This window comes from Pan paniscus, chromosome 9, assembly GCF_029289425.2.
Source record: "Pan paniscus chromosome 9, NHGRI_mPanPan1-v2.0_pri, whole genome shotgun sequence".
NCBI classification, from domain to species: domain Eukaryota; kingdom Metazoa; phylum Chordata; class Mammalia; order Primates; family Hominidae; genus Pan; species Pan paniscus.
The window spans coordinates 129,452,781-129,475,027 of NC_073258.2; the positions used below are offsets into that span (position 1 = coordinate 129,452,781).

The 22,247-nt window shown below is 46.1% G+C and overlaps 1 protein-coding gene across 1 annotated transcript in view; it reads left to right on the plus strand.

Annotated features, from left to right (window-relative positions):
* FLI1 (Fli-1 proto-oncogene, ETS transcription factor) overlaps positions 1-22,247 on the plus strand; it is a 118,450-nt gene that overhangs the window by 76,427 nt on the left and 19,776 nt on the right. The window contains exons 4-5 of the mRNA XM_003819883.5: positions 2,431-2,634; positions 11,596-11,661. Coding sequence (XP_003819931.1) covers positions 2,431-2,634; positions 11,596-11,661 — 270 coding nt within the window. The remainder of the gene's footprint in view (positions 1-2,430; positions 2,635-11,595; positions 11,662-22,247) is intronic.

The window sequence follows — 22,247 nt, forward strand, 5'->3', positions numbered from 1 at the left end:
TCCTCACACATTTTGGCTTCCTCCAGGCCAGGCTGTGGATATGAGGGGAAGTCTCATTTGGGCAAGTCCACAAATCAAGGCAATAAAATATTAGTGGAATAACCGATTGAATTTATGATGGGATTTAAAGACAAGTATAAATGTGGGCCCTAGTTAATCACTAGCTCCATGTTCAGATGGGAAGAAACTAGGACTAAATCATCCAGGAAATGCATTTGGAAGAGTTTAGCATAATCCAGAGTTGAAGATTTATAATTCATTGTGCTGTAGAGGGAGAGTAATAATATTGTTGCAGAGCCCAAAGCAAGGGAGGAAATAATAAAATAAATAAAATATATGGTGTAAAATTGAATTTGAGGCCTTGGATACTAAAAGTGAGGAACTGGGAGAAGTGAAGAATGAAATAATATGCTACATAATCCAACTCTCCCGAGGATATGTTTCTCTAGAATTCTGAAAAGGTGCAAAATTATTTCCATTTGCCAATGATCCATGCCTAATTGCTTCTGGAGAGTAAAAGAGCAAGAAATGTATCTGAGAGAGAGAGAGAAAGATATACTTGTACAATGACACTTTAGAGGAGCTCCGCTTTCTGGCTTCAGAGCAGTGTAACTCACAGGTGAGGTAGAGCAGGATGGTGAGAAGAGGAAAGGGGCTTTGGGGGAACCCACCTCTTCCGCTTAGTGAAGTCCTGTAATGGTTTCTATTGGAACCCCAGCCCAGATACTTACCAGCGATGGGGCTTTGGGCAAAGGACTTAACCTTTTAAGACTCCATTTTGCATCTGTAAAATGGGGATATTAAAAGATTTCCTTGGTAAGTAAAAATAGGGCTCGCGGAGCAGGTGGCACCTAGCACCCACCATCTGAGCCGTCACTGCTCACAGGGCATTAGGTTGTTGGAATGACATTCAGCAGCAGGCTGTGACCTGTGAACCCAAACTCTCCTAACTCCTCCCCTTTGCCAGCTCCTCCACCTTCAGCACAACACAGCAGCCACTCTCGTGCATGGGCAGGGCCTGGGCACTTTGCAAAGCAGACTCGGGCCCTGCCACCCAGATTCTCACACATAAAAACCAAGGTGGAATGGAGAGTCCAAGGGCAGTTGGTGGATGCTTGTGTAAAAGTGCTGGGAAACTTGCCTCTGGCTGCCCAGCTGTGAAGCGTGAGCCTTGCTTCTTTCCCCACATCCACTCCTAGTCATTCAATCCTGGTTCCCTGCTTTGCCAGGAGCCTTCATAGACGCTGTAGAATGAGAGGGTGAGTTGGTTGAGGGGTAGCACAGATATTCCTGCCTAATAAATATGTTAAATCAAACAGGCTCATTAGAAGCTGGAGGCTAATGGCCGACTTACAATAAAATGCCGAGTCTCTCCTCCCCCAGGAAGTCTTCCTTGACTCTCCAAATTTTCACTATTCCCTTCCACTTATGAGTCCTCGAACCACCGCCACACAGTCCATTGCTTAGTAGTGGTGTGCTTGCCTACCTGTTTCATGGGAATGAGTATTTCTTGAAGGCAAGCGTCATGTAATTTTCTTCTATGATAAGGATATTTAAGGTGTTTATTGGACCCACTAACCATTGGTTGCCAAGTGAAGAGATGGGCTTCAGACTGTGATGAGTGATAAAAGAGTTCTGCCTACTGTGGAACCTGCTGGAACTAATCACTTGTGCTGAAAGTGCAACATCCCCACCACACACACACACACACACACACACACACACACATACACACACTGAGAAGGAGGAGGAGGTATCAGTGTCCTACCATAGAGATGGCCTCAGTGGTTACCTTACCTGTGTTCACTCAAGAGCTAAAATGTTCTCCCCAACGTCATCTCTCATCTTTGGGTATTTAAATATCTAAAATATGTTTTGGGGATGCCCTGGTAGAAATTTCTACACAGCTGTGCTCAAAAGGAGAAAATCTAGTTTGGGTTTCTGTTCAAGACTAACACCGCTGGGTTTTTCAACTGCACAGATGGAATTGCAGTAAAAGTCTCTCTGTTTCTTTTCTACAGCCATCTGAGGGATCCGTGTTCTTTCATGAAATCATTAATATTCTTAAAATACAGATGGTTCCCGTTTCCAGAGACATTGGTCCCGGGGTCTGTGAAATTGTGTTTATTTTCATTTTGATGCCACCATTTCTCAGGCAAAGGTTCCAACTGCTCTCCAAAACTTTAAAGAGTGCTCTGTCAGGATACGTAGCGAGGCAGCTAAGCACCTCCCTGGAGTGCTAAGTGGTTCAGGCAGCGCCAGATGCCATGGAGCCTGATGAGTGTTCTAGGGGAACCATCTGGAAGGGAGCTCTCCCAGAGAGAAAGAGAAGGGAAAGAAAGAGGGACAAGGGGTGAGGGAGGCTGCCTAGGCTCTCAGGGAGCCTCTACCTTCCTGCAGTCCTTGCTAACAACGTCTTCTCCTCTGCAGACCCCACACTGTGGACACAGGAGCATGTGAGGCAATGGCTGGAGTGGGCCATAAAGGAGTACAGCTTGATGGAGATCGACACATCCTTTTTCCAGAACATGGATGGCAAGGAACTGTGTAAAATGAACAAGGAGGACTTCCTCCGTGCCACCACCCTCTACAACACGGAAGTGCTGTTGTCACACCTCAGTTACCTCAGGGAAAGTAAGTGCCGCCCAAGCACCCAGGGCTGGGAGGAAGCTCGGCATGGAGCCAACCCAGGGAGAGGAAGTCAGTGCTGCCCGTTCATGTTGGGCAGATGCCGCCGGAGCAGCATCGTGGGGCCTGTAGTGTTGCCAAGGTCACGTGGGCTCCTACAGACCCTGTGAGGGGCAGACCCAATCCTGAAGTGTCAAAGGAAGTAAGACGAGAAATGGAGAAAAATAGAGAGCTGTGACCTGGAGGGGTCTGGCAGAGGCTGGTTACACTCTTCCCATGAGACCGCCTTTCCAGAAACTATTCCAATTTGAAAATAGATAGAGATGGGTGGTGCCCTGGCTGGTGTTTTCCTAAGTGATTATTTAAAATTCCTCCAGGAAACTCTAGATTCAAGGCTTTTGGATTTAAGGTGTTGAAAATAATTTACATATTAGCTTCCTCTTAATCTTGGGATACTCTGGCACACCCTAACCCCATTTGACAGGGCTGCTATCTGCACACTTCCTTGATAAGGAAGAGCAGCCAAAGGTGCAGGTGTGTTAGGATCCATTGGAGGCTTTCTTCTGGTACAGCCAAGAAAAGGAAAAGAGCTTTGGAAAGGGCGAGCTTAAGAAAGAAAGCAGGCAGTTGTCCAAGAGATTTATCTAGTATGAGGTACTCTAGCACCAAGCGCCCATCAGTCTGATATGAATTTCATTTGATATGAAATATACACAGAGCAGAAAATGGAATTATTTTAGTCCCGCTGGTAACCTCAGCCTGAGTGCCCTGCTGGAAATCCAGGCCAGGTGGTATATCAATATCAGTGCTACCCCTAAGTATGGAAGGATTGTCCTGGGGCCTGAAAAGATGGTGCTAGGATCACAGGAACACAGGTTTGGGCTCACACTACGTAAGAGCGTTCTAGCAGCCCTGTGCAAAGACAGGGTAGCCTTGAGATGCTATTTGTTGTGAATGGCCAAAGCAGCTGCGAGTCTTGCAGGAGTTTAGCTTTGGGCAGGGGCTTGATGATTTTAAGCCCCCTTCGCAAGTTCAGATCCTTAGACAGCAACTCTGGGACCTGCTTTCCCTGGACTGGCTGGCTCTGGGTTGGTGAGCTCTGTTTGCTCGCCATCGTTCTGTGGACCTTTAACTCCCCATCTTTGGAATCCACTGTCCCTTCAGCGACAGTGTTCCTCATGGGGCAGGCACAACACGTGCTGGCTGGAGAAATGAAAAATCAAAAAACTGGCTTTGGCAGTTTCCACTGGTGCCTCTGTGCTCTCTGGTCACCTTTCCGAGGCGTCTGGTAACTAGTGCGAGAAAGTAGATGATGCAGTATTTGTTAGCTCCGGAGCAATTACCTCATGTCTGAGTCTTGCTGCAGCATGAGGTCAGCCCAAGAAACAATTTCAAAAAAGGGGACAATTTTCCACCCAGTTTTTCAGAGCTTTGGATAATTAGCACTTTCTAATTCATATTTTCAGCTTTTAACTGTTTGTGGAATTTTAAAAAATAAGGATCTTTGAACAGAGTCCTGCAGTGATCTAGGCAGGCCAGGGTGGGTGTGTGGAGGTTAGCATGAGAAGGAGAGACCAGCAAAGCAACCTGATTCCAGCAGGAGTTTGCAGGAACCCTAAGCCCTTTCCTTCATTTGCCAGGAGTAGAGAGGACAACAGTAGCATAGACAGCATGCTCTGAACTGTTAGTTAAAGGGCCCAGTGCTTTGAGACTCTTCGGCGGATGCCCTTGTTGGGAGAATGTTCAAGGCATTCTCTCCATGTGGGGAAAGCCCATTCATGCCATATGACCTCGGGGCCCTAACCAGTCCATAAACAGCCCAAGGCCCCCTAGTACTTCCTGCCACCGAACAATGGGAACACAGATGCTGAAGTGAGACAAATGCCTGAGAAGGTGGTCACTGGTCACCAGTAGAGAGACCTTCTATTGGAGAAGAGCAGATAACAAGGTTGAAGTGGAGGTGCAGAGGATGGCATTTTGGGGGGTATAGCATGGCAAGAAAAACAAATTGCTTCTTTCTTTTTAAGAATATTTATAGACAGAAAGTGCCCCCAAATCAATAAAAATATTAGGTTTCTCAAAAGGGACTTATTAGTGGAGCATATTTCCAGAGCGGAGAGGAGGTGGAATCCAGCTTGTATACTGAAGACATTTGAAAATGCAGGGCAGGTATCCAGAGTTGAGGATGGTGACTAACAGTAGTACATCCACAAGATGGGAAGTAGTTGTTCTGCCATTGAAATGATTATTGGGAAACACCACGAGAAGTGCTTAGGATACAATGTTGGGTGGAAAAGCTCATTATAAAGTGGTCTGTGCACTGATAGAAAAACCATGTCTGCCTGCGAAAGCAAAAAATTAAAATAATCGTGTTAAATTAAAAAAAAAAAAACTTGCCCCAACATGGTATTGAAATATCCTTTTGAGGAACCTAGACTTAAAATGATCCACTGTCAGGGAAAAGGCTTTTAGATTCATGCTGCTTTTTAATTGGTGTCTACCTTGGGGTTCCAGCCTTGGGGACCCTCTAGTGTGAGGTGGTGGCTGGCTGCTAAGCGCCTGCAGCAGGCCATGGGCTGGCGATCGTGTCTGCTCTGTTTCTGCTCTGGATTGCTGGGAACTCCCCCGTGACAACCAGCACTTTAAACGCTTTTAAAGCCTTCAAACACTTTATTGTTTTTCCAGACTGACTTCCAGTGGATGTTTTGTGCTTAGGAGGAAGGCCAGTGCTTGCGGAGAGTTTGAGGCGATGAGTCAAGGCAAGGGGAGAGGGTGCTGATTCTTTGTGCTTTATCATCTTGTCCTTTCATTGGAGAGGAAGGTGGGGCTCAGATATTTCCACTTTAGCAAGAGATGGATGGAAAATAGCTGAGATCCTTCACTCCGGTGGAGGAAGTACTGCAGGGTGAAGGCAAGTTGATAGAGCAGAATCGGGGACCTGAGACTGTGGCTGGTTGGAAGTCAGTAGAGTCCGAGTTGGTGGCACTTCTCTGATCTAATCTTTCTGGGCTTTATAGAAAGTCTAGAAAAAGGAAAACTTCATAGGATAAGAAGCTTTGGCATCAAATTTACACTTTCACAAAAGGTGCTTGACTATTTATTCTGGTGGTTTGGGAGGGGAGCTAGACTTTTACATTTTAAATGCAAATGTATTTTCCAGGGTAGAGAAGAAATAGCAGTTCCCTGTGCCCCTACAGACCCTGTCTGATGGCCAGGCATGCTAGGGAGGTGCTTGTTCTTCACACCTGGGCGTGTCAGCTGTGCCAGAGGAGCTGTGTCACATGCCACACAGGCACCCACCCCTCCCCCCCACCACCACAGGAAATGCAAGGAGGACTGTGACGGCCGGGGTGGCCATGGTTCTTGGGGGTAATTCCCATGAGTCCTGGGAAACTCCAGGGTTTACACCTGTCAATCCCAGCACTTTGGGAGGCCAAGGCACCTGAGGCCAGAAGTTGGAGACCAGCCTGGCCAACGTGGTGAAACCCCGTCTCTACTAAACATACAAAAATGAGCCAGGTGTGGTGGTGGGCGCCTGTAATCCCAGCTACTTGGGAGGCTGAGGCAGGAGAGCCGCTTGAATGCGGGAGGGGGAGGCTGCAGTGAGCTGAGATCGCACCACCGCACTCTGGCCTGAGCGATAGACCGAGGCTCTGTCTTCAAAGGAAAAACGGTTGCCCCCTTGTGGACAACTATCTACAATACCCATTTTGAAGCTGAACCCACTGAGGCCCAGACAGCTTCAGAAATTGGTTCAAAGGCATCCAGCGGATTGAGAGCACCTGGTATCTCAGACGAGGGCCTCTGGAGTCCCAATCCCTGGCCTCGCGTTGCCGACGTTCCCCCGGCCCTGGAGACAGCAAGCCAGCCTGCGCCACACAGGCAAGGCAGCCTCACTCCCGGCCTTCCACGTGGACAGCCCGGCCACTTCCCCCACAGCATTTTCTGTTGTCATTTGTACCAAGAGATAAATGCTTTCCAAAAACTTTCCTGTGGCCTCCTGGAAGGAGGCCGATTAAGCCAAACCTATCACCACGCTAACTTTGTCCTTCTCTGGGCCTGACTGTCGGCCCCACCAGTATCTCTCCCAGACACACCCCGTGTGGCAGAGGAGCCTTCGCAGCAGCTGCTGCGGGAACGAGATTTGTCCCTTCTCAGGCCAAGGCGGGGAAGGACCTCGAAGAAACGGAGGGCGCCGGGCTGGCAGTTCAGGCTCAGGGCCGCTGGGGGGAGTTTGCGCATGTCTGGGAGCCCCGAGGCCCCGGGGGAGGCGGGGAGGCAGAAAGAAAAAGAGCCCTTTTTAAATTTTACAAACAAGTTGGTTTTGTATGTCAATCTGGGTCCTGACCTGGAAAAAAAACACTAAGAAACTGCGTCTTCAAACAGTGGCTGCTCAAAAGAATGAAATATACTGCGCGACCGGGAGACCACGGAAAGGGTGTCTATCTTCATTCCCATTTTTAATTTAAACTTTAATGGAAAACACATTTTGCATTTTGTGGTCTTTCCACCTGCAGCCTCAGATGGTCGGGCAGAGGTTTTGGGTCTGGGCAATTAAGCTGGTGCAATCTTATCACTTCCAGGCCTGAGTTTGACTGGTGAAGGAGAACAGAATGCCAGCTGAACAAAAGGCCAGGTTTCCCTGGACCCAGTAGTCAGCCAGGATTGTTGTTTAAAGAGCCCAGAGCCTTGCACCCTCCCGCTCCTGCACACTCAGCCAGAGCTGTTGATACAGCAGTGCAGCCCAGAGAAAAGAGAGACCTGGATTCAATAGGCTGGCTGTGAGGGGGCACTGGTGAATTCTATGGTCACAGCGAGGCAGGAGACAAAGGCTTTGGCACTGGGACTCTTGCGCTGCCTGGCCCAGGTGTCCCCGATGAAAAGCAGGTTAGGTTGAGGGAATGTGAAGCAGCAGAAACCGTGATTGTTGGGGTTCTACCCCACACCTGCAAAGCCTCACACTGCTCACTCCCCTCACCTTTCAGATCCAGGTACTGTCTCTAGCAGCACGTGGATTCAAACATGGAATGGAAAATGATCTTTTCCCCATGCTTGCACTTTGGGAAGGCCATTCTATTCTCAGCAGGAGCTACTTTATGCTTTTTAGAGCAAAAATGCCCCCAATAAATAGATATATGTATATGCATACACACCCATATACAAATATATACATACAAACACACATACAGAAACTTACAAATAACCAAGTAGGCAAATCTTATACTTCAGTTTGCACTGAAGTACAACACAGAGAGAAGTGCAAAAATCATGAAGTGCGCTACTTGAGACATTATCGTGACGTGAATCCACCCACTCCCATAAGCACCTCCCCGGCCAAGGAGTAGAATTTCAGCCCCCTGTACCCTCTCTCCACCCCACAACCGCTTCCTCCACAAAACTAACCACCACCCTGCCTCCCAGCCCCATAGGTGAGTTTTGCCTGTTTCTACGATTTAGCCTGGAGGCGGTGGGATCTGCCAGATTGAGGACAGGTTTTGTGAATAGACCAGGATGGGGCTCCTGCCTCCTGCACTCTCTGGCTGTGTGATCCTGGGAAAATGATATGACTTCGCTGAGTGTTGCTCCTTTCATCTGTAAAAAGGAATAAGGGAATGCTGGCTCTGTATGGCTTATGCAAGGATTAAGTGAGAGAATAGATGGAAAGCGTCTGGCACACCGTGCATGTTCAGGGAGCACTGCGTCCCCACCACCACCTTCATCATGGCCTGTTTACCCTGATGTGCTGGTATCGGGAAGGTGGGGGAGCTCAGCAGCACAGGCCTGTGGCAGGGTCAGGCCAGAAAGAGCCTCAAGGCAGGAGAAAGCAGTCCAAAGCCACAGAGAGGGAGGCCAGACTCCAGAAGGACCTGCCTGCATCAGAACAAGTTCCTTAAGAAAACAAAGCCTAGGGAACTAATGAAGTAGAAATCGGAGAAGAGGAGGGAATCTAGGTCCCTTGGGAGAGAGGCCAGATGCCCCCAACCAGCCCCTCCTTGGGGAAGGCAGCCTCTCCTTCTAGGAGTGAAACTTGAACCAAGAACGGTCTTTAGGGCAAAATCCTTTTCCTAGGTTGCCATGAAATATGCATTTGATGCAAGCTTTGGAGAGGTCAAATGACCCTTTCTCTCAGCTTTCTGGGAGTTTCCTGTGGAATTCACGTGTGCCCAAAGAAGAACTTTCACCAACGGGGAAATTTAATAAATGTGGTTTATCTAAGGTTCGTGCTTTTGGCTACATCTGCACTAATGACTCAGGCAGTTTGCTCCTCAGAGACCATCATTTTTCTTTATTTGCTCCAGCAGTGAGGTTTCAGCCTGAGGGAGAGAACGTCAGGGACAGAGAGGCAAGCATTCTTGGTCCTACTTCTGGGATTTTTTTGTATTCCCTCCGAACGTTTCGTTCCATTTCTTCACTTCCTTCCAGTCGTGCCGGATTATTTCTTATTGCGGCAGAACCCATTCATAACTTTAATCAGAGGACAAGACGAATGTTCAGTAAACGCATGTATAAAGAGAACTATTGTATGTAATTGTGACATCTGTGGGAGAAAGGATGTAAAAATAGTAACGATCATAGCTAGCATTTATGGAACACTTATGAGCCAAGGTCCATTCTGAGCACATTGCATGCATTATTTGATTTAATCTTCATAATGCCATTGAGTGGTGTTAGCCCATTTTACAGATGAGAAACTGCTGGCTCAAAGAGATGAGGGAAATCAGTGGAGGGCACAAAGCTAGTCAGTGATAAGAGGCAGGTCTAATTTTAAAGTCTCCTTTGCTTAATAAACATACAGTCGTGCTTTGCTTCATGATGGGGATAGTTCATCTTCATGTGAATACCACAAAATGTACTTACACAAACCCACATGGCATAGCCTACTACACACTGAGGCTGTATGCTACAGCCTGTGGCTCCTAGCTTACTAAGCTGTATAGCATGTTATTGTACTGAATATAGTAGACAATTGTAGCACAATGGTAAGTATTTGTGCATCTAACATTTAAAAGATACAGTAAAAATATGCTATTACCGCTGTCGTATATGTTGTCCATCTTTGCCCAAAACATCATTTTTTGGTGTGTGACTATTAACAGGAACTTGTCCCAGCCTTACTTTGTCATTGGTATTCTTGAACATGGAATAACCAAATGTAGCTGGCTCTTGGATGTTATATTCATGTGACTGTCTCATTTCTAAAATGGCATCCACATAGCCACACTTTGGCATACAGCGGGCTCAATACCACCCCTGTCATCCCCCTCCTTGTTTTCATCTGGAGCTGCTGCAGAGCTAGAACTAACAGTCATATTCTAGGCAATTGGACAATTCTTATAAAATTCTCTTCCTCTGCCGGGTGCGGTGGTAATCCCAGCACTTTGTGAGGCCAGGGCAGGCAGATCACCTGAGACCAGTCTGACCAACATGGAGAAACCCCGTCTCTACTAAAAATACAAAATTAGCCGAGCATGGTGGCGCACGCCTGTAATCCCAGCTACTGGGGAAGCTGAGGCAGGAGAATCACTTGAATGCGAGGCGGAGGTTGCAGTGAACTGAGATCGCGCCATTGCACTCCAGCCTGGGCAACAAGAGCGAAACTCCGTTTCAAAAAAATAAATAAATAAATTCTCTTCCTCATCGTCTGGTTTGGGTAGTGCACACATTTTCTCTGAGGCACACAACCAAACGCCCACAGCTGGGTGAGGCGGCAACTCCATTTCGGCATCCCTTCCATGACTGGAGACTAAAAACAGGGGTGTGTCTGACAGCCCATTCCCACCCCTGGCACCCAAGCCAGTCCACTCGGCCACAGGGAGCGGGGAAAGGGTTGTTTAGAAGGATTTTCTTAGCCTCGAATACATGTGTTGAGCTCATGGTGTGTTTTGTAAAAGCAGATCCCAGCCCTCGTTTCAAGGGCTCTTTAAGATTTCCTTAGGAGAATCTCAAAGAGAATGGCAAAAATGCCTACGTTTCACAAAATATAACCTTGAATTCACTTTAAACAAAGGAAAAAGTCTAGTTTTAGGAAAGAAGGGAGAATGTGTTTTACATGTAACAGCAAATTGTTTTTTCAAAGTGCTGGGTACAGAAGAGATATGCATTGAAGTTTAATTTGAAAAGATTGGATATCAGCATTCTGAGATTACAGAAAATTCAACGCGTGACTCCTCAGGTTCAGTGCGTGCTCTTAGACATAAGTGAAGGGAAGCAAAAGTTCCTATTGGAATACTACCACTCACCTCCTTCCCAACTCCCATTGCCCCCTCCACCAGTAACATACCTGTGTACCTTACCCTCACCTGTGAAAGGACCGATATGTACATAAACCCAGAGGATACCACAGCAGGAAGGAGTGATACTGGCTTCTCCTCCAGGCCATGGCAAACTACAAGCTGCAGGCCAAATCTGGCCAAAAGTGGCCCATGGACAAAGCAAAACAAAAACTAAGAAGACTGTGCAACAGAGATTGTAGTTAGCCTATGAAGCCAAAATATTTACTATCTCCTTTTGATAGAAGAAATCTGCCAACCTCTGCTCTAGTTCAAGAAAAAAAATCAAAATCTAGACATGTCAAGTCACTCACCAACTGTCACATGGTGAGTTAATAACAACTGGAATAGACCCAGGTTTACTGATTCTCAATGCTGTGTTCCTATCATGATTATGGCACAGACCACAGCGCTTCAGAACTATGAATATGGCAGCTTAGGGGGCGTGGTGTTTGTTTCCTCAGAGAGCATTTCATTCCAAAGTATTCTGTCTCTTCACTCCATAAAGCTATTATAGGCCTGTATGATTGTCTCCAACCAAATGGATTCCATTCGCTTTTCCTTTCTTCCTAGGAGTCCTCTGTCCCTCTTCCCCTCTCCCCATCTCTTTCCCTTTCTACTCCCTCCTCATGTCATCTCCTACTCTTGATCTCAGAAGAACATTTTGGTTATAACCTGTTTATGTTTTGCCTCTCAGGTTCACTGCTGGCCTATAATACAACCTCCCACACCGACCAATCCTCACGATTGAGTGTCAAAGAAGGTAAGTTTGTTCTTTTGTGCACTTAAAATTTTCTTCTGTACCAGACATGACACAGGCCCATGCTGTTAAGGTTGTTGCAGAAAACCAGCTTGCTTGTTCCACTCAACTTTTCCTAGCATACAAAGACAAGCCAAAGATTTTCGCCACTTGTGCTACCAGTTGCAAAAATACAGTAAAGAAAGTTTTACAGTATCTTGTAATAATATCACAAAGATACAACTTGAAGTTGTCACTCCATGCAGGAAAACATGTTACTTTTAGAAAAAAATGAATGCTGCTTACTTTCAAAGTTGAAAGTTGGGAGTTTTCTCTGATGAAAATAATGAAATGAAGAGTTCAAGGATTCCAGCATGTCTACCTTTAAAGGTTTTTTTCCTAAGAAATTTTAGCAGCCGGTCATGGTGGCTCACACCTGTAATCCCAGCGCTTTGGGGGGCCGAAGTGGGTGGATCACTTGGGGTCAGGAGTTCGAAGCCCAGCCTGGCCAGCATGGCAAAACCACCATCTCAGCTAAAAATACAAAAATTAGCCAGGCGTGGTGGCAGGTACCTGTAATTCCAGCTACTCAGGAGGCTGAGACATGAGAATCGCTTGAACCCAGGAGGCAGAGGCTGCAATGAGCCGAGTTCGCGCCACTGCACTCCAGCCTGGGCGACAGAGCGAGACTCTGTCTCAAAAAAAATTTTAGCAATGTCAATTCATTTTTAAAGTGGTGGCTTAAGGGTTTGGTCTGGTTTGGTTTGGTTTTGCTGAGAAAGAAAACTTCCTCGGCAAATGATTTTTGCCAGTGAAGATTTTAATACACGTCACAATAGAATTCCTCAGCGTCTTTATGAAACATCGTGAGGAGTGGTTCAGATACTGTTAGATTTCAGGCATTGAAACAAGTGAATAATTCATAGTACCTGGTTTAAAGGAGAAAAAGATGTGAACAAATAATTATTAGGAACCAGAGAGAGACTGGAAAAAATATTTGCGTGGCATAGCAAAAATTCCACAGAGGAGGGGACTTTTGAATAGGAGCTTGAAGAATAATAAGAGTGTGGCAGGCACTCTGTCCTCCTTGGCTCACTGTCTGTCCCCAGTTTTTCTTTAACTCACCCTCCCCAAAATATATAAGAAAGGCAGAAGTTCTCAGGATCAGTTACATATAGCACAGCACTGCAAAACCTTTCAGAGAAACAAAGGCTCTTCTAAGGGAAGGACCATTTGGTTTAAAATCCGCATGGGATGTGAAGGAAACAGAGAGCCAAAGGCACTAGCTGGCTGTCTTGCCCAAGGTTACAACTTTGATCACACAGCACTTTGTGTTTCCTGTTAACAATTTATAATTTAGTAATGACCAGAACATTTAGTGGAAGAATTATACAACATAATGAATCCGCTTTTAAACATTTGTGTTTTTCATTTGTTTCCTTCTCTCCTGTCCCACCCTGAGCCAGTCCTGTTTCTGCCACTGTTTTTCCTTTCCAAATCAGATTTCTTGAGTTTTGTCATGAACGCTGAATTTCTATGGATTCATTCTACATTGTGAGTCAGATTTCACTTTTTGACCTATTTTAATATGCTGTTGCAAATGTCTGTAAGAGAGAAAATACATTTTAGTGGCAAACGCATTAGATTGAAGGTCAGGGCACCTTTGGCTTCCTGTGAGAAAATCACTTCAGGCCCTGAACCTCAGTTTCCTGCAGAACGAAAGAGAGGAACTCTGTCGGCAAGAGGCCAGCCCTGACTCTGGAGATCTTGGCCTCTAAGGAGATGACAGGAGCGCTCACATTGCGAGGGCTCAAGAGCCACTGTCCTTTGATATGTTCTACATACTGAGTTTTATTTCATTTGTGGATAGGGATCCACTTTTTGGAAGGAAGGAAAAAAGAAGGGGAAAAATGACTAGAGGGAGAGAGAGAGAGGGAAGGAAGGGAAGGGAAGGAAGATAGGGAGGGAGAAATGCAAGGCTATAAGGAAGGAAGGGAGGGAAGGAGGAAGGGAGGGATGGGGGGAACTCTAACCTCTGAACTGCTGAGTTCGGATTTTTGTAAGTTTCTCCAACACTTCAGGCTACAACCTGCTACCAACATCAGAATTAGCCAGTGAGGCTCTGAAGCAGAGCTAATGAAATATTTTCTGATATTGGGCTTCAGATATAGGGTTTAGTTTAGAAACTGGTTTAGCCAAGTTGAAATGTGTTGCTAACCATCTCCCCCTCCTCCTCCTCCTCCTCCTCCTCCTCCTGCTGTCTTATTGTTCAGCCCTGTCCTCTACCTGCCATACACATTTCCTTCCCTTGGCCCTTTTGTGTTTAGGGAGGACGTTTGTAACACTGCTGGCTCATTCAGGCTTATTGCAGGAGCAGCTCCCTCTTGCTGGGTAGCAACCCCTCTTCTGAAATGAATTAACTGTAGTATCCAGGCAAACACACGCTGCCAGGACCTCATTCAGGTGGTGCCGGCATTTATCTCCCAACATCGGGCCTGGCCTCTAGAGACGATTAAGCCTGCGCTTTGCAGGTGCATCTTTTGTCCCCAGTAAAGCTCTCCACTTGAGCTGTCTTGCTCCTCTATGCCTTCCCCTTGTGAGGTGGTCTGAATCTGTCTGAACGACCCATCAAGCCACAAAACAAAGTACATTAGCAAGACAAAGCTAAGCAAGCCCTCCCTCTATCCTCCCTGCCTCCTCCCCACCTCTCACTGGCTCTCCTGCTCTGCTCTAATCACTATCTATTAGCTATTAGAAGACATCAGGCAACCTTGGCTCCATCTTCTTTGAATAAGACACACACAGCCCCAAACAAACCCAGAGTTCATCAAGAGCACCAGAGCTGTGTGTGTGTGTGTGTGTGTCTGTGTGTGAGTGCACACTGGTGCAGTCCACAAAGGGCAGGTGCTGGCATCAAGCACAAAGCAAGGAAGTTGAGGAGATGCTGTCTATTAATGTGTCTTCAAAGCACTTATCAAATTAGAATGGCTTTTTGCTTTAAAATTGTATAATCACCCTTCCAGCTTGTCTCTTGAAAATGGCTGCAATCTCTAGGGGTTATTTGTGCCCAGGAAGTAAGAGTAGATTTTAAAAATTAATTTAGAACAATCTTTAAGCCCCTTTAAATTAAATATTCTATGGACATGGATTGGATCCAGTTATGCTCTACCTTTAGTTTATCAAGGCTAAGGCACTTAAAAAAATAAACTAGGATAAAAGCTATTGTTATCCATTTACAATAGCAGCCACAACTGTCATCTATAAAGGGTTTTGGAATATATCAGACACCTCCACATGCTTTGCTTTGGAGCCTAGCACTGGGTCTTTGAAGTAGATATTATTATCTCTATTTTGCAGACAAAGAAAGTGGGGTTCAGCACTATTAAGTGACTCACTGAAGGGTACACAGCTACTAGATGGCAGAGCAAGGACTCAAACCAGGTTAGAGGATTAGACTAGAACCCCCTCACTTTCTGACAAATACAGCCTTTCTCTTCCAGCTGCCATTCTGCAAAAGCAATACCTAGCCTAAATGTAACTTGGGCAAAGATGTGAATGTTTTGCATTACTTGATTTCTGTCCATGCAGTTTTCCCACTGTCAGCTCCATCTTCATCCCTAAACTCTTCTCTCTTTCCAAAGATGAACCAATACACAACTTATGCTTGGCATCAGCCCTTAGTTCTGACAGCACAGAGAATCCCCTGGAGATCTTTCAAAATACTGACTCTAGGACAAACATTGCATGATTGCACTCATAGGAGGTAACTGTCAAGTTTATAGAGCCAGAAGGTAGATGGTGGTTACCAGGAGCGGCAAGGAGTGGAAATAGGGAGTTAGTGTTTAATGGGTAAGAGTTTCCATTTGGGAAGATGAAAAGGTTCTGGAGCTGGATGGTGGTAATTGTTGCATAGCATTGTGAATGTACTTAATGCCACTAAATTGTACACTTAAAATGGTTAAAATGGTAAGTTTTATGTTACATATTTTACTAAAATTTTGTAAATGCAAAAATTAAAATAAAAAAATACTGATGCCCAAGTGCCAAAAAATGATGCATTAATTCAGAATCTCCAAGGGTGACTCCTGGGCATTGGAAATGTTTTAGAGCTCTCTGGGTTATTCATATAAGCCAAGCTGCAGCCAAGCTAGAGAAGCCTGCTTTATAGAACAGAGACAAACTAGAGAGAAATGAGGCCCATGTTAGAGCTACTTTCTTGGAGACACACTGGGCAGTTGTCTGGACCCAGATTGTCCTAGAAAAGGAATAGCAGGCCCTACTGGTATACTGATAAAGGTATAGGTAAGTGAAGAGACTGTACGATCTTGATTAGTTTTTTGTCATTGTCATTGATGACTGATTTTATTGATGCATGATATTACTGATTTTGACAACTGTACGTTAGTACATCTCAGAAATTTCTTTCTGACATGTCCTCATTCAGTCCTCTAAAAAGTAGATATGGTGTTGGTAACGTGATTTTATAGGAAGGACACTGGGGTTGCAGACGTTAAGTGGCCTTTTCAAGTGTGTAAGAGTCCTGGAGCCAGGGCTACTGACTTTCCACACCTTGTTCTCTCCAGTCCTCCAGGCTGCAGATGTGCGTGTGTCTGCCCTGGTCCCAGGTCAGAGCTTCCCTTTGTTTTTCTGGGCAAACCCTGCCGGAGGCCTTCCCAGAACACTCAGCTGGCCCAGCAGTGTGCAACAATCAGCACATCTCTTCCTCAGAGCTTCTTTGCATGCCTAAGCCCTCATTTCCTTAGTTCCTCATGCTGAATCTGTTTAAATACCTCTGACTTTCCAAAAGACAGAGGATATTGAGTTCCTTGTTTATTAACTCCTGGAACTCATCAACCGGCCAAGGGCCTGTGGAGCATTGAGCTTCTAGCCCCAGCCTGGAGCCTTTCAGGACTGCCATTGAACACGGAAACTGAAAACCACAGCCCCACTGCAGGCGGAATGGCCATCTCCAGCCATTGCCTTGGCTGATGGATAAAAAGTCTGTCGGCTTGCATGCTAAGTATGGAAAAGAGAGGGGAGAAACTACCTTTCTGTGTCCCTTAGAGTGAAATGCCTGGCTGGTGCTGAAGCCCATGTTAACAGGAGGCTGGCTTCTTTCCAGGAGAGTCCTAGGTGGCAGGAGCCATGCACATGGTAACAACAGCATTTTGGCAGCCTGGTAGGGTTTGCCAAGCACGTTCCTGTCCATTATCCCGTTTGTGCCCTCTGGTGCCATCACCATGAGATGAGAAGGCTGGTAGTATTATTATCCCCCTTCTATAGATAATGAAAACAAGGCACAGAGAGATTTCAGGGTTCCTTAGAAGGCACCCAGGTCGTGAAGCAGAACAAGACTCAAGTCCGGGCCTTTGGTGTGTTCTGTCCTTCCTCTAGGCTGCTTCTGGAATCATTATCTCAGCATACTTGATTCAAGCATCTGACAACATCTTAAGGATTCTTTAATACTCTCAATTTACCGAAGGTGGGCACTGGTCTCCTATTTCAGCATTATAGCATACTGATTAAAAACTTGGGCTCTGGACTCAGACTGTGACCTGGACAAGGTGCTTACATTTTTCTGCCTCAGTTTTCTCATGTATAAATGAGGATAATTGTAGTGCCCCTTCAGGGATGATGTAAAACTCATAAATCAGCACAGTGTCTGACACACCAATAAGTGCTCAATAAAAGTTATAATAAGGATAGTAAATTGTTATTCTAATTTATTACAGTACAAATTCTAATAGCAATTAACATTATTATTGAAAGCTAATTACAATTTTTTTTTTTTTTTTGAGATGGAGTCTCGTTCTGTCACTCAGGCTGGAGTGCAGTGGCATGATCTCAGCTCACTGCAAGCTCCACCTCCCGGGTTCACGCCATTCTCCTGCCTCAGCCTCCTGAGTAGCTGGGACTACAGGTGCCCGCCACCACGCCCAGCTAATTTTTTTTTGTATTTTTTAGTGGAGACGGGGTTTCACCATGTTAGCCAGGATGGTCTCGACCTCCTGACCTCATGATCCGCCCGCCTTGGCCTCCTAATTACAGTATCCCGCTAATTACGGTATTTTTGAGGGTTTACCAGATGTTAACACCATACCAAGGGTCGTGAAGGATACTATACATAGATAGCCAAGCTGCTTTAAAACTTATTCGGGGGCTGGGCATGGTGGCTCATGCCTGTAATCCCTGCACTTTGGGAGGCCAAGGTGGGCAGATCACCTGAGGTCAGAAGTTCGAGACCAGCTTGGCCAACATGGTGAAACCCCGTCTCTACTAAAAATAAAAAATTAGTCAGGTGTGGTGGCATGTGCCTGTAGTCCCAGCTACCCGGGAGGCTGAAGCAGGAGAATTGCTTGAACCCGGGAGGCGGAGGTTGCAGTGAGTGAAGATCACACCACTGCACTCCAGCCTGGGTGACAGAGTGAGACTCTGTCTCAAAAAACAAAGCAAAAAAACAACTATTTAGGGAGACACACCTATGAAATATGAAGGAAATATAAAACTGCATGTAATTGAAATACAACAATGCATGCTACACACAAGAAATTTTCTGAGTGTAATGAAGAGATGGAAAATCATTAATGCTCAAGCTGAACATCTTCTCCAAATCCCTTATAGAACAGGAGAGATCTGAGGCCAGAGAAGGTGTGGACCCAGCCATGGTCACACAGGGAGTGAAGACAAATATATACATTTATTCCTATGTAGGCAGATATTATAGATACGTGATACCTTAGTCAGGAATTGACCTAAATTCTGTGATTCATGCTCTCCTCCATTCATTCATTTCTTTCTTATGGAGAATCTTCTCTGCATAGAATACCAGGCTGAGCCCTGAAACTATGGTGAACACAGCACACTACCTTCCCTCAAGCAGGTTCTAGTCAAACAGAGAGACAGACAGCTAAGTAAGTAAGGAACTACTGTGCTTTGGAGTGAGGGCAATTCACGTATATTACCACGTCTTTCAATTTTCCCCTGCATTTAGCTCCTGTGCGGATGTCCTTTATGATTTTAGAGGTCGTAGTAAAAGATGGAGGCCTCTAGCAAGCTGCAGCATGGCAGGGCTGGAAATAGATATTGAAGCAAAGGGAAGGAGGAAGGCACCAAGGAAACCAGCGTGTTTGTTGGGGTGGGTGTGTGAGTTTTCAAGTTGGGTTTTGGAGACAGGAGCCCAGGTGAGCCCTTGCAGGAATAACTGAGGCCTGGGTGTTTGATGTGGGTTTCAGGAAGACAGCCTGGGGTAGAACCTGTGCACCGTGGCTTCCTGGAACCTGGAAAACCGGGTGCAGTTGGATGTTTCATTGTGAGACAGGAAGCTCAGCGAAGGAGCGGAGAGCCAGGGACTTGTGTCAAAATCACTGGGCCGGGGAGGGCAGAGTAGGTGGGCATGGAGCTGAAATAAGATTGACCATGAATTCATGATTGTTAAAGCAGGGTGATGGGGCCTCAGGGTTCATTAGACTTTCCTCTCTACTTGTATATATCTTAGAAATTCTCCGTAACTCAAAAAATGCCTCAAGACATCTCTGCCTTATTTCTCCGGGCGAAGAGTTTCCCGAGTATGGCATCTTTGTCCCTCGCGATATGCACTGCCTGTGTCAGGCTGATGCGCTCCCGGGTGCAGTACTTGGGAAGGCGGGCATTTGGCAGCCTTGTGTGTGTGTCTGTGTAGGAGGGCGTGAGCTGGTGCTCAGTGTGGAGGTGGGCTGTGTGTGTTGCCTTGTAGAGTGCAGCGTATGGGGGCTAGGTCTGGAACATGTGTACCCAAAGGAAAAGGCCTGTAATACTGTGAGGTAATCTCCTGTTATTTTTAGGGAGTAAATAACATCTCTCATGCAGCAGGTTGTGTGGCCCCACAGGCCCCATCTACGTCAGCTCACACACACTTCAAATTGGAGGGTATCGCGGCCTCACAGGAGAGCCTGTGAAGAACGTTGTCGTTATATGTTCTTCCTTTATGATGAAATGTGCCTAAGCCATTCTTAGCAAAAGCAGGGATGATTGCTGGATGTGTGTGTGTGTGCATGCATGTGTGTGTATGCATGTGTGTGTGTGTGTGTGCACGCACGCTGTTTCTGTGGTCCAAAGGCAAGATTTATGATTATGGGGTAGACAGTAGCTTGCTCTCTCTATTTTATTTTTTAAAAACTGTTTTCCTTTGAAATTCCTGAGTGAATGTTCTGTCTGCTTTCTATCTGACCCTCTTCGGAGAGTTGCATTTTTTTTTTTTTTCACGAGAGAGAGATTAAGAGAGAGAGAGACAGAGAGAGAGAGAGAGAGAGAAAGAACGAGGGTGACAGAGAGAAACAGAGATCAGGGGAGGAGGGAGAGCGAGAGAACTGGAAACAAAGACTCGTTGTCTCTAAGCTGGAGCAGGCAGGAAACCCCAATCCCTCGGGAATTTAGCCAGCCCGCCCTGTCCTGGAGTCAGACTCCAGCTCTCTGAATTCAATTTGACAGCTTGTCTGGGACACTTTCTAAGTAACCATTATCCTTCCTTTCTCTAAGTAAAAGGACTGTTATTTCTTTTCGTGGGTGTGCTGTGCGAACTGCTATTGCACACGTGTGGCTCACACAGTGACTAGGACACACTTTCCTCAAATTATTGGAAACAGTTAGCCCGTTTCCTAAGACAAGTGTAAATTTGTTCCAGGATAATAAGGCAAAAGACTGAGTATCAGTCCACTGCCTTATTAGAGGTGGGCCTATTCCATCAGAGGAGGAATTTTGTGTATGTAGGTTTTACTTCTTTGAGGATTCTTTTGAAATAGACACAAACAACAATATCTTCCAATGATCATTCTCCCCAGTTTCTGTGTTAATTGATGGATTATTTTAATGAAACGCATCACCGTACATCCCACTGTGGAGGGAACTCAGATGTCCTCAGAGCTACCAGAGGTTGTGCAGGCCACGGGCACAACTAGGGGTGACCACCTAGAGTTCAAAGGAGCCTGTCTTCTGCCTGGGAACAGGGCCATCCTGGGGTTTCTTTTAATTACTCAGACCCAGTTGAGTCACCACCATAACCTGAGGGACTGTGAGGTGATCACCTGCCCTTCAGTGTGTTCCTACTGGAAGACCATCCCGATTCAGCTCTGTGGGACCGCTAGAGACAAGTTCCAGAACTGTCCGGATCCCCCTGGAGCGTAGAGGTGTGATAGTTTTGCTCAGTAATACAGCTTTGCCCATTTAGGTTCTGACCCAAAGACCTGTCCTTCAAACATGACTTGGTTCCTGTCTACTCTATCTTCAACCACACTTTGGAATAATGTTTCCCCATTCTCCCTTTGCCGGGTATACCTTTCATCCATCTCAGTCCCCACCCCCAATCCATATTCTAGGAAACCACACTCACCCTTTAGGGCTGTGGTCAGATCAGACAGCATCACCTCATTACGGTCTTGTCCACCCTTCCCCAGGATGCTTTGCTTATACCCACTGTTTTACCAATACAGCATTCAATAGATTCTAGCCCAGCAATCTTCTGTCTTGTGAGACGGGAAGCGTCTTGAAGGTAGGGACTATTGGATGGATGGATGAAAATAATAGGCAAAGTACCTTAAACTGTTCCCCAGCAGTCTGGTGTAGAACTAACCCTTTGAGATGTTTCTGCAAGGTGGATGTTTTGGCTCTATCCGCTGCAGCTGCTGGTGTGGCATTGCCTTTCCTCCCTACCCTACCCTAAATTTCCATTGCATGGGACCCCAGGGTGGTTCCTTGGAAGCTCTGATCAGTCCCATCCCTGAGCAAGGAAGCAAGACTGATAAAGAGCAGATTTCAATCACAAGATGATGGCACCAGAGCCCCTTCTTGGCCCAACCACCGCAGGATCCTGCTGCCAACTGGACTCCACAGGCCCTTCAGGTCTCTGCCCATCAGGAGGAGGCTGAGGACACGCCAAGCCGAGGAAAGGTGACGCTGCAGGGAGAATGTACCTTCTGCTCAATTCCACCTTCCTTTCTTCACTTATGCCCCAGACAGCCACAATAAGAGCTAACATTTGTTAAGCACCTACTATGTGCCAAGAAATTTCCTATTCATTTCACATGTATCCTTCATAAAACCTTGTTAAGTTGGCACTATGATTATTCCCATTTTACCTGAATCACAGGTATGATGTTAAGCCTGAATCACAAAGCTAGTATGAAACAGAAACAGAAGAGAGCCTGTTCCTGTAGTCCCCTCCCCACCTAGGCAATGGCAAGGGCTCCAAAATGACCCTTTCCTACTCCATCTACCACCCCCATCATGCATTTCCCCCAAGTAGCTGATGTTGTCTAGTTGCTAAGATATATTCATCTATTGACTCCTGCTACCATCTAAAAAATCAGGAGCCTGACCCAGTGCAATCAATCTTATTTGCATTTCAAGAAGCAATCTAGCAATTTAGAATTTTAGAAATTCCACTATAAAGAGGTTGTTTGCCGGGTGGGATGGGGCAGTGGTAATGGAGCTGCAAAGTATTTAAAAGAAACATGCTTTGTCCATGCTTATCAGTCAAATTCTTTCTTTCTATCCATCCCTGGAGAGAGAGAGGGAGAGGAAGCTTCTTCCATGCCACATGGAGACAAACGGGCTTCAGACATCTTCTAGTGAAAGGC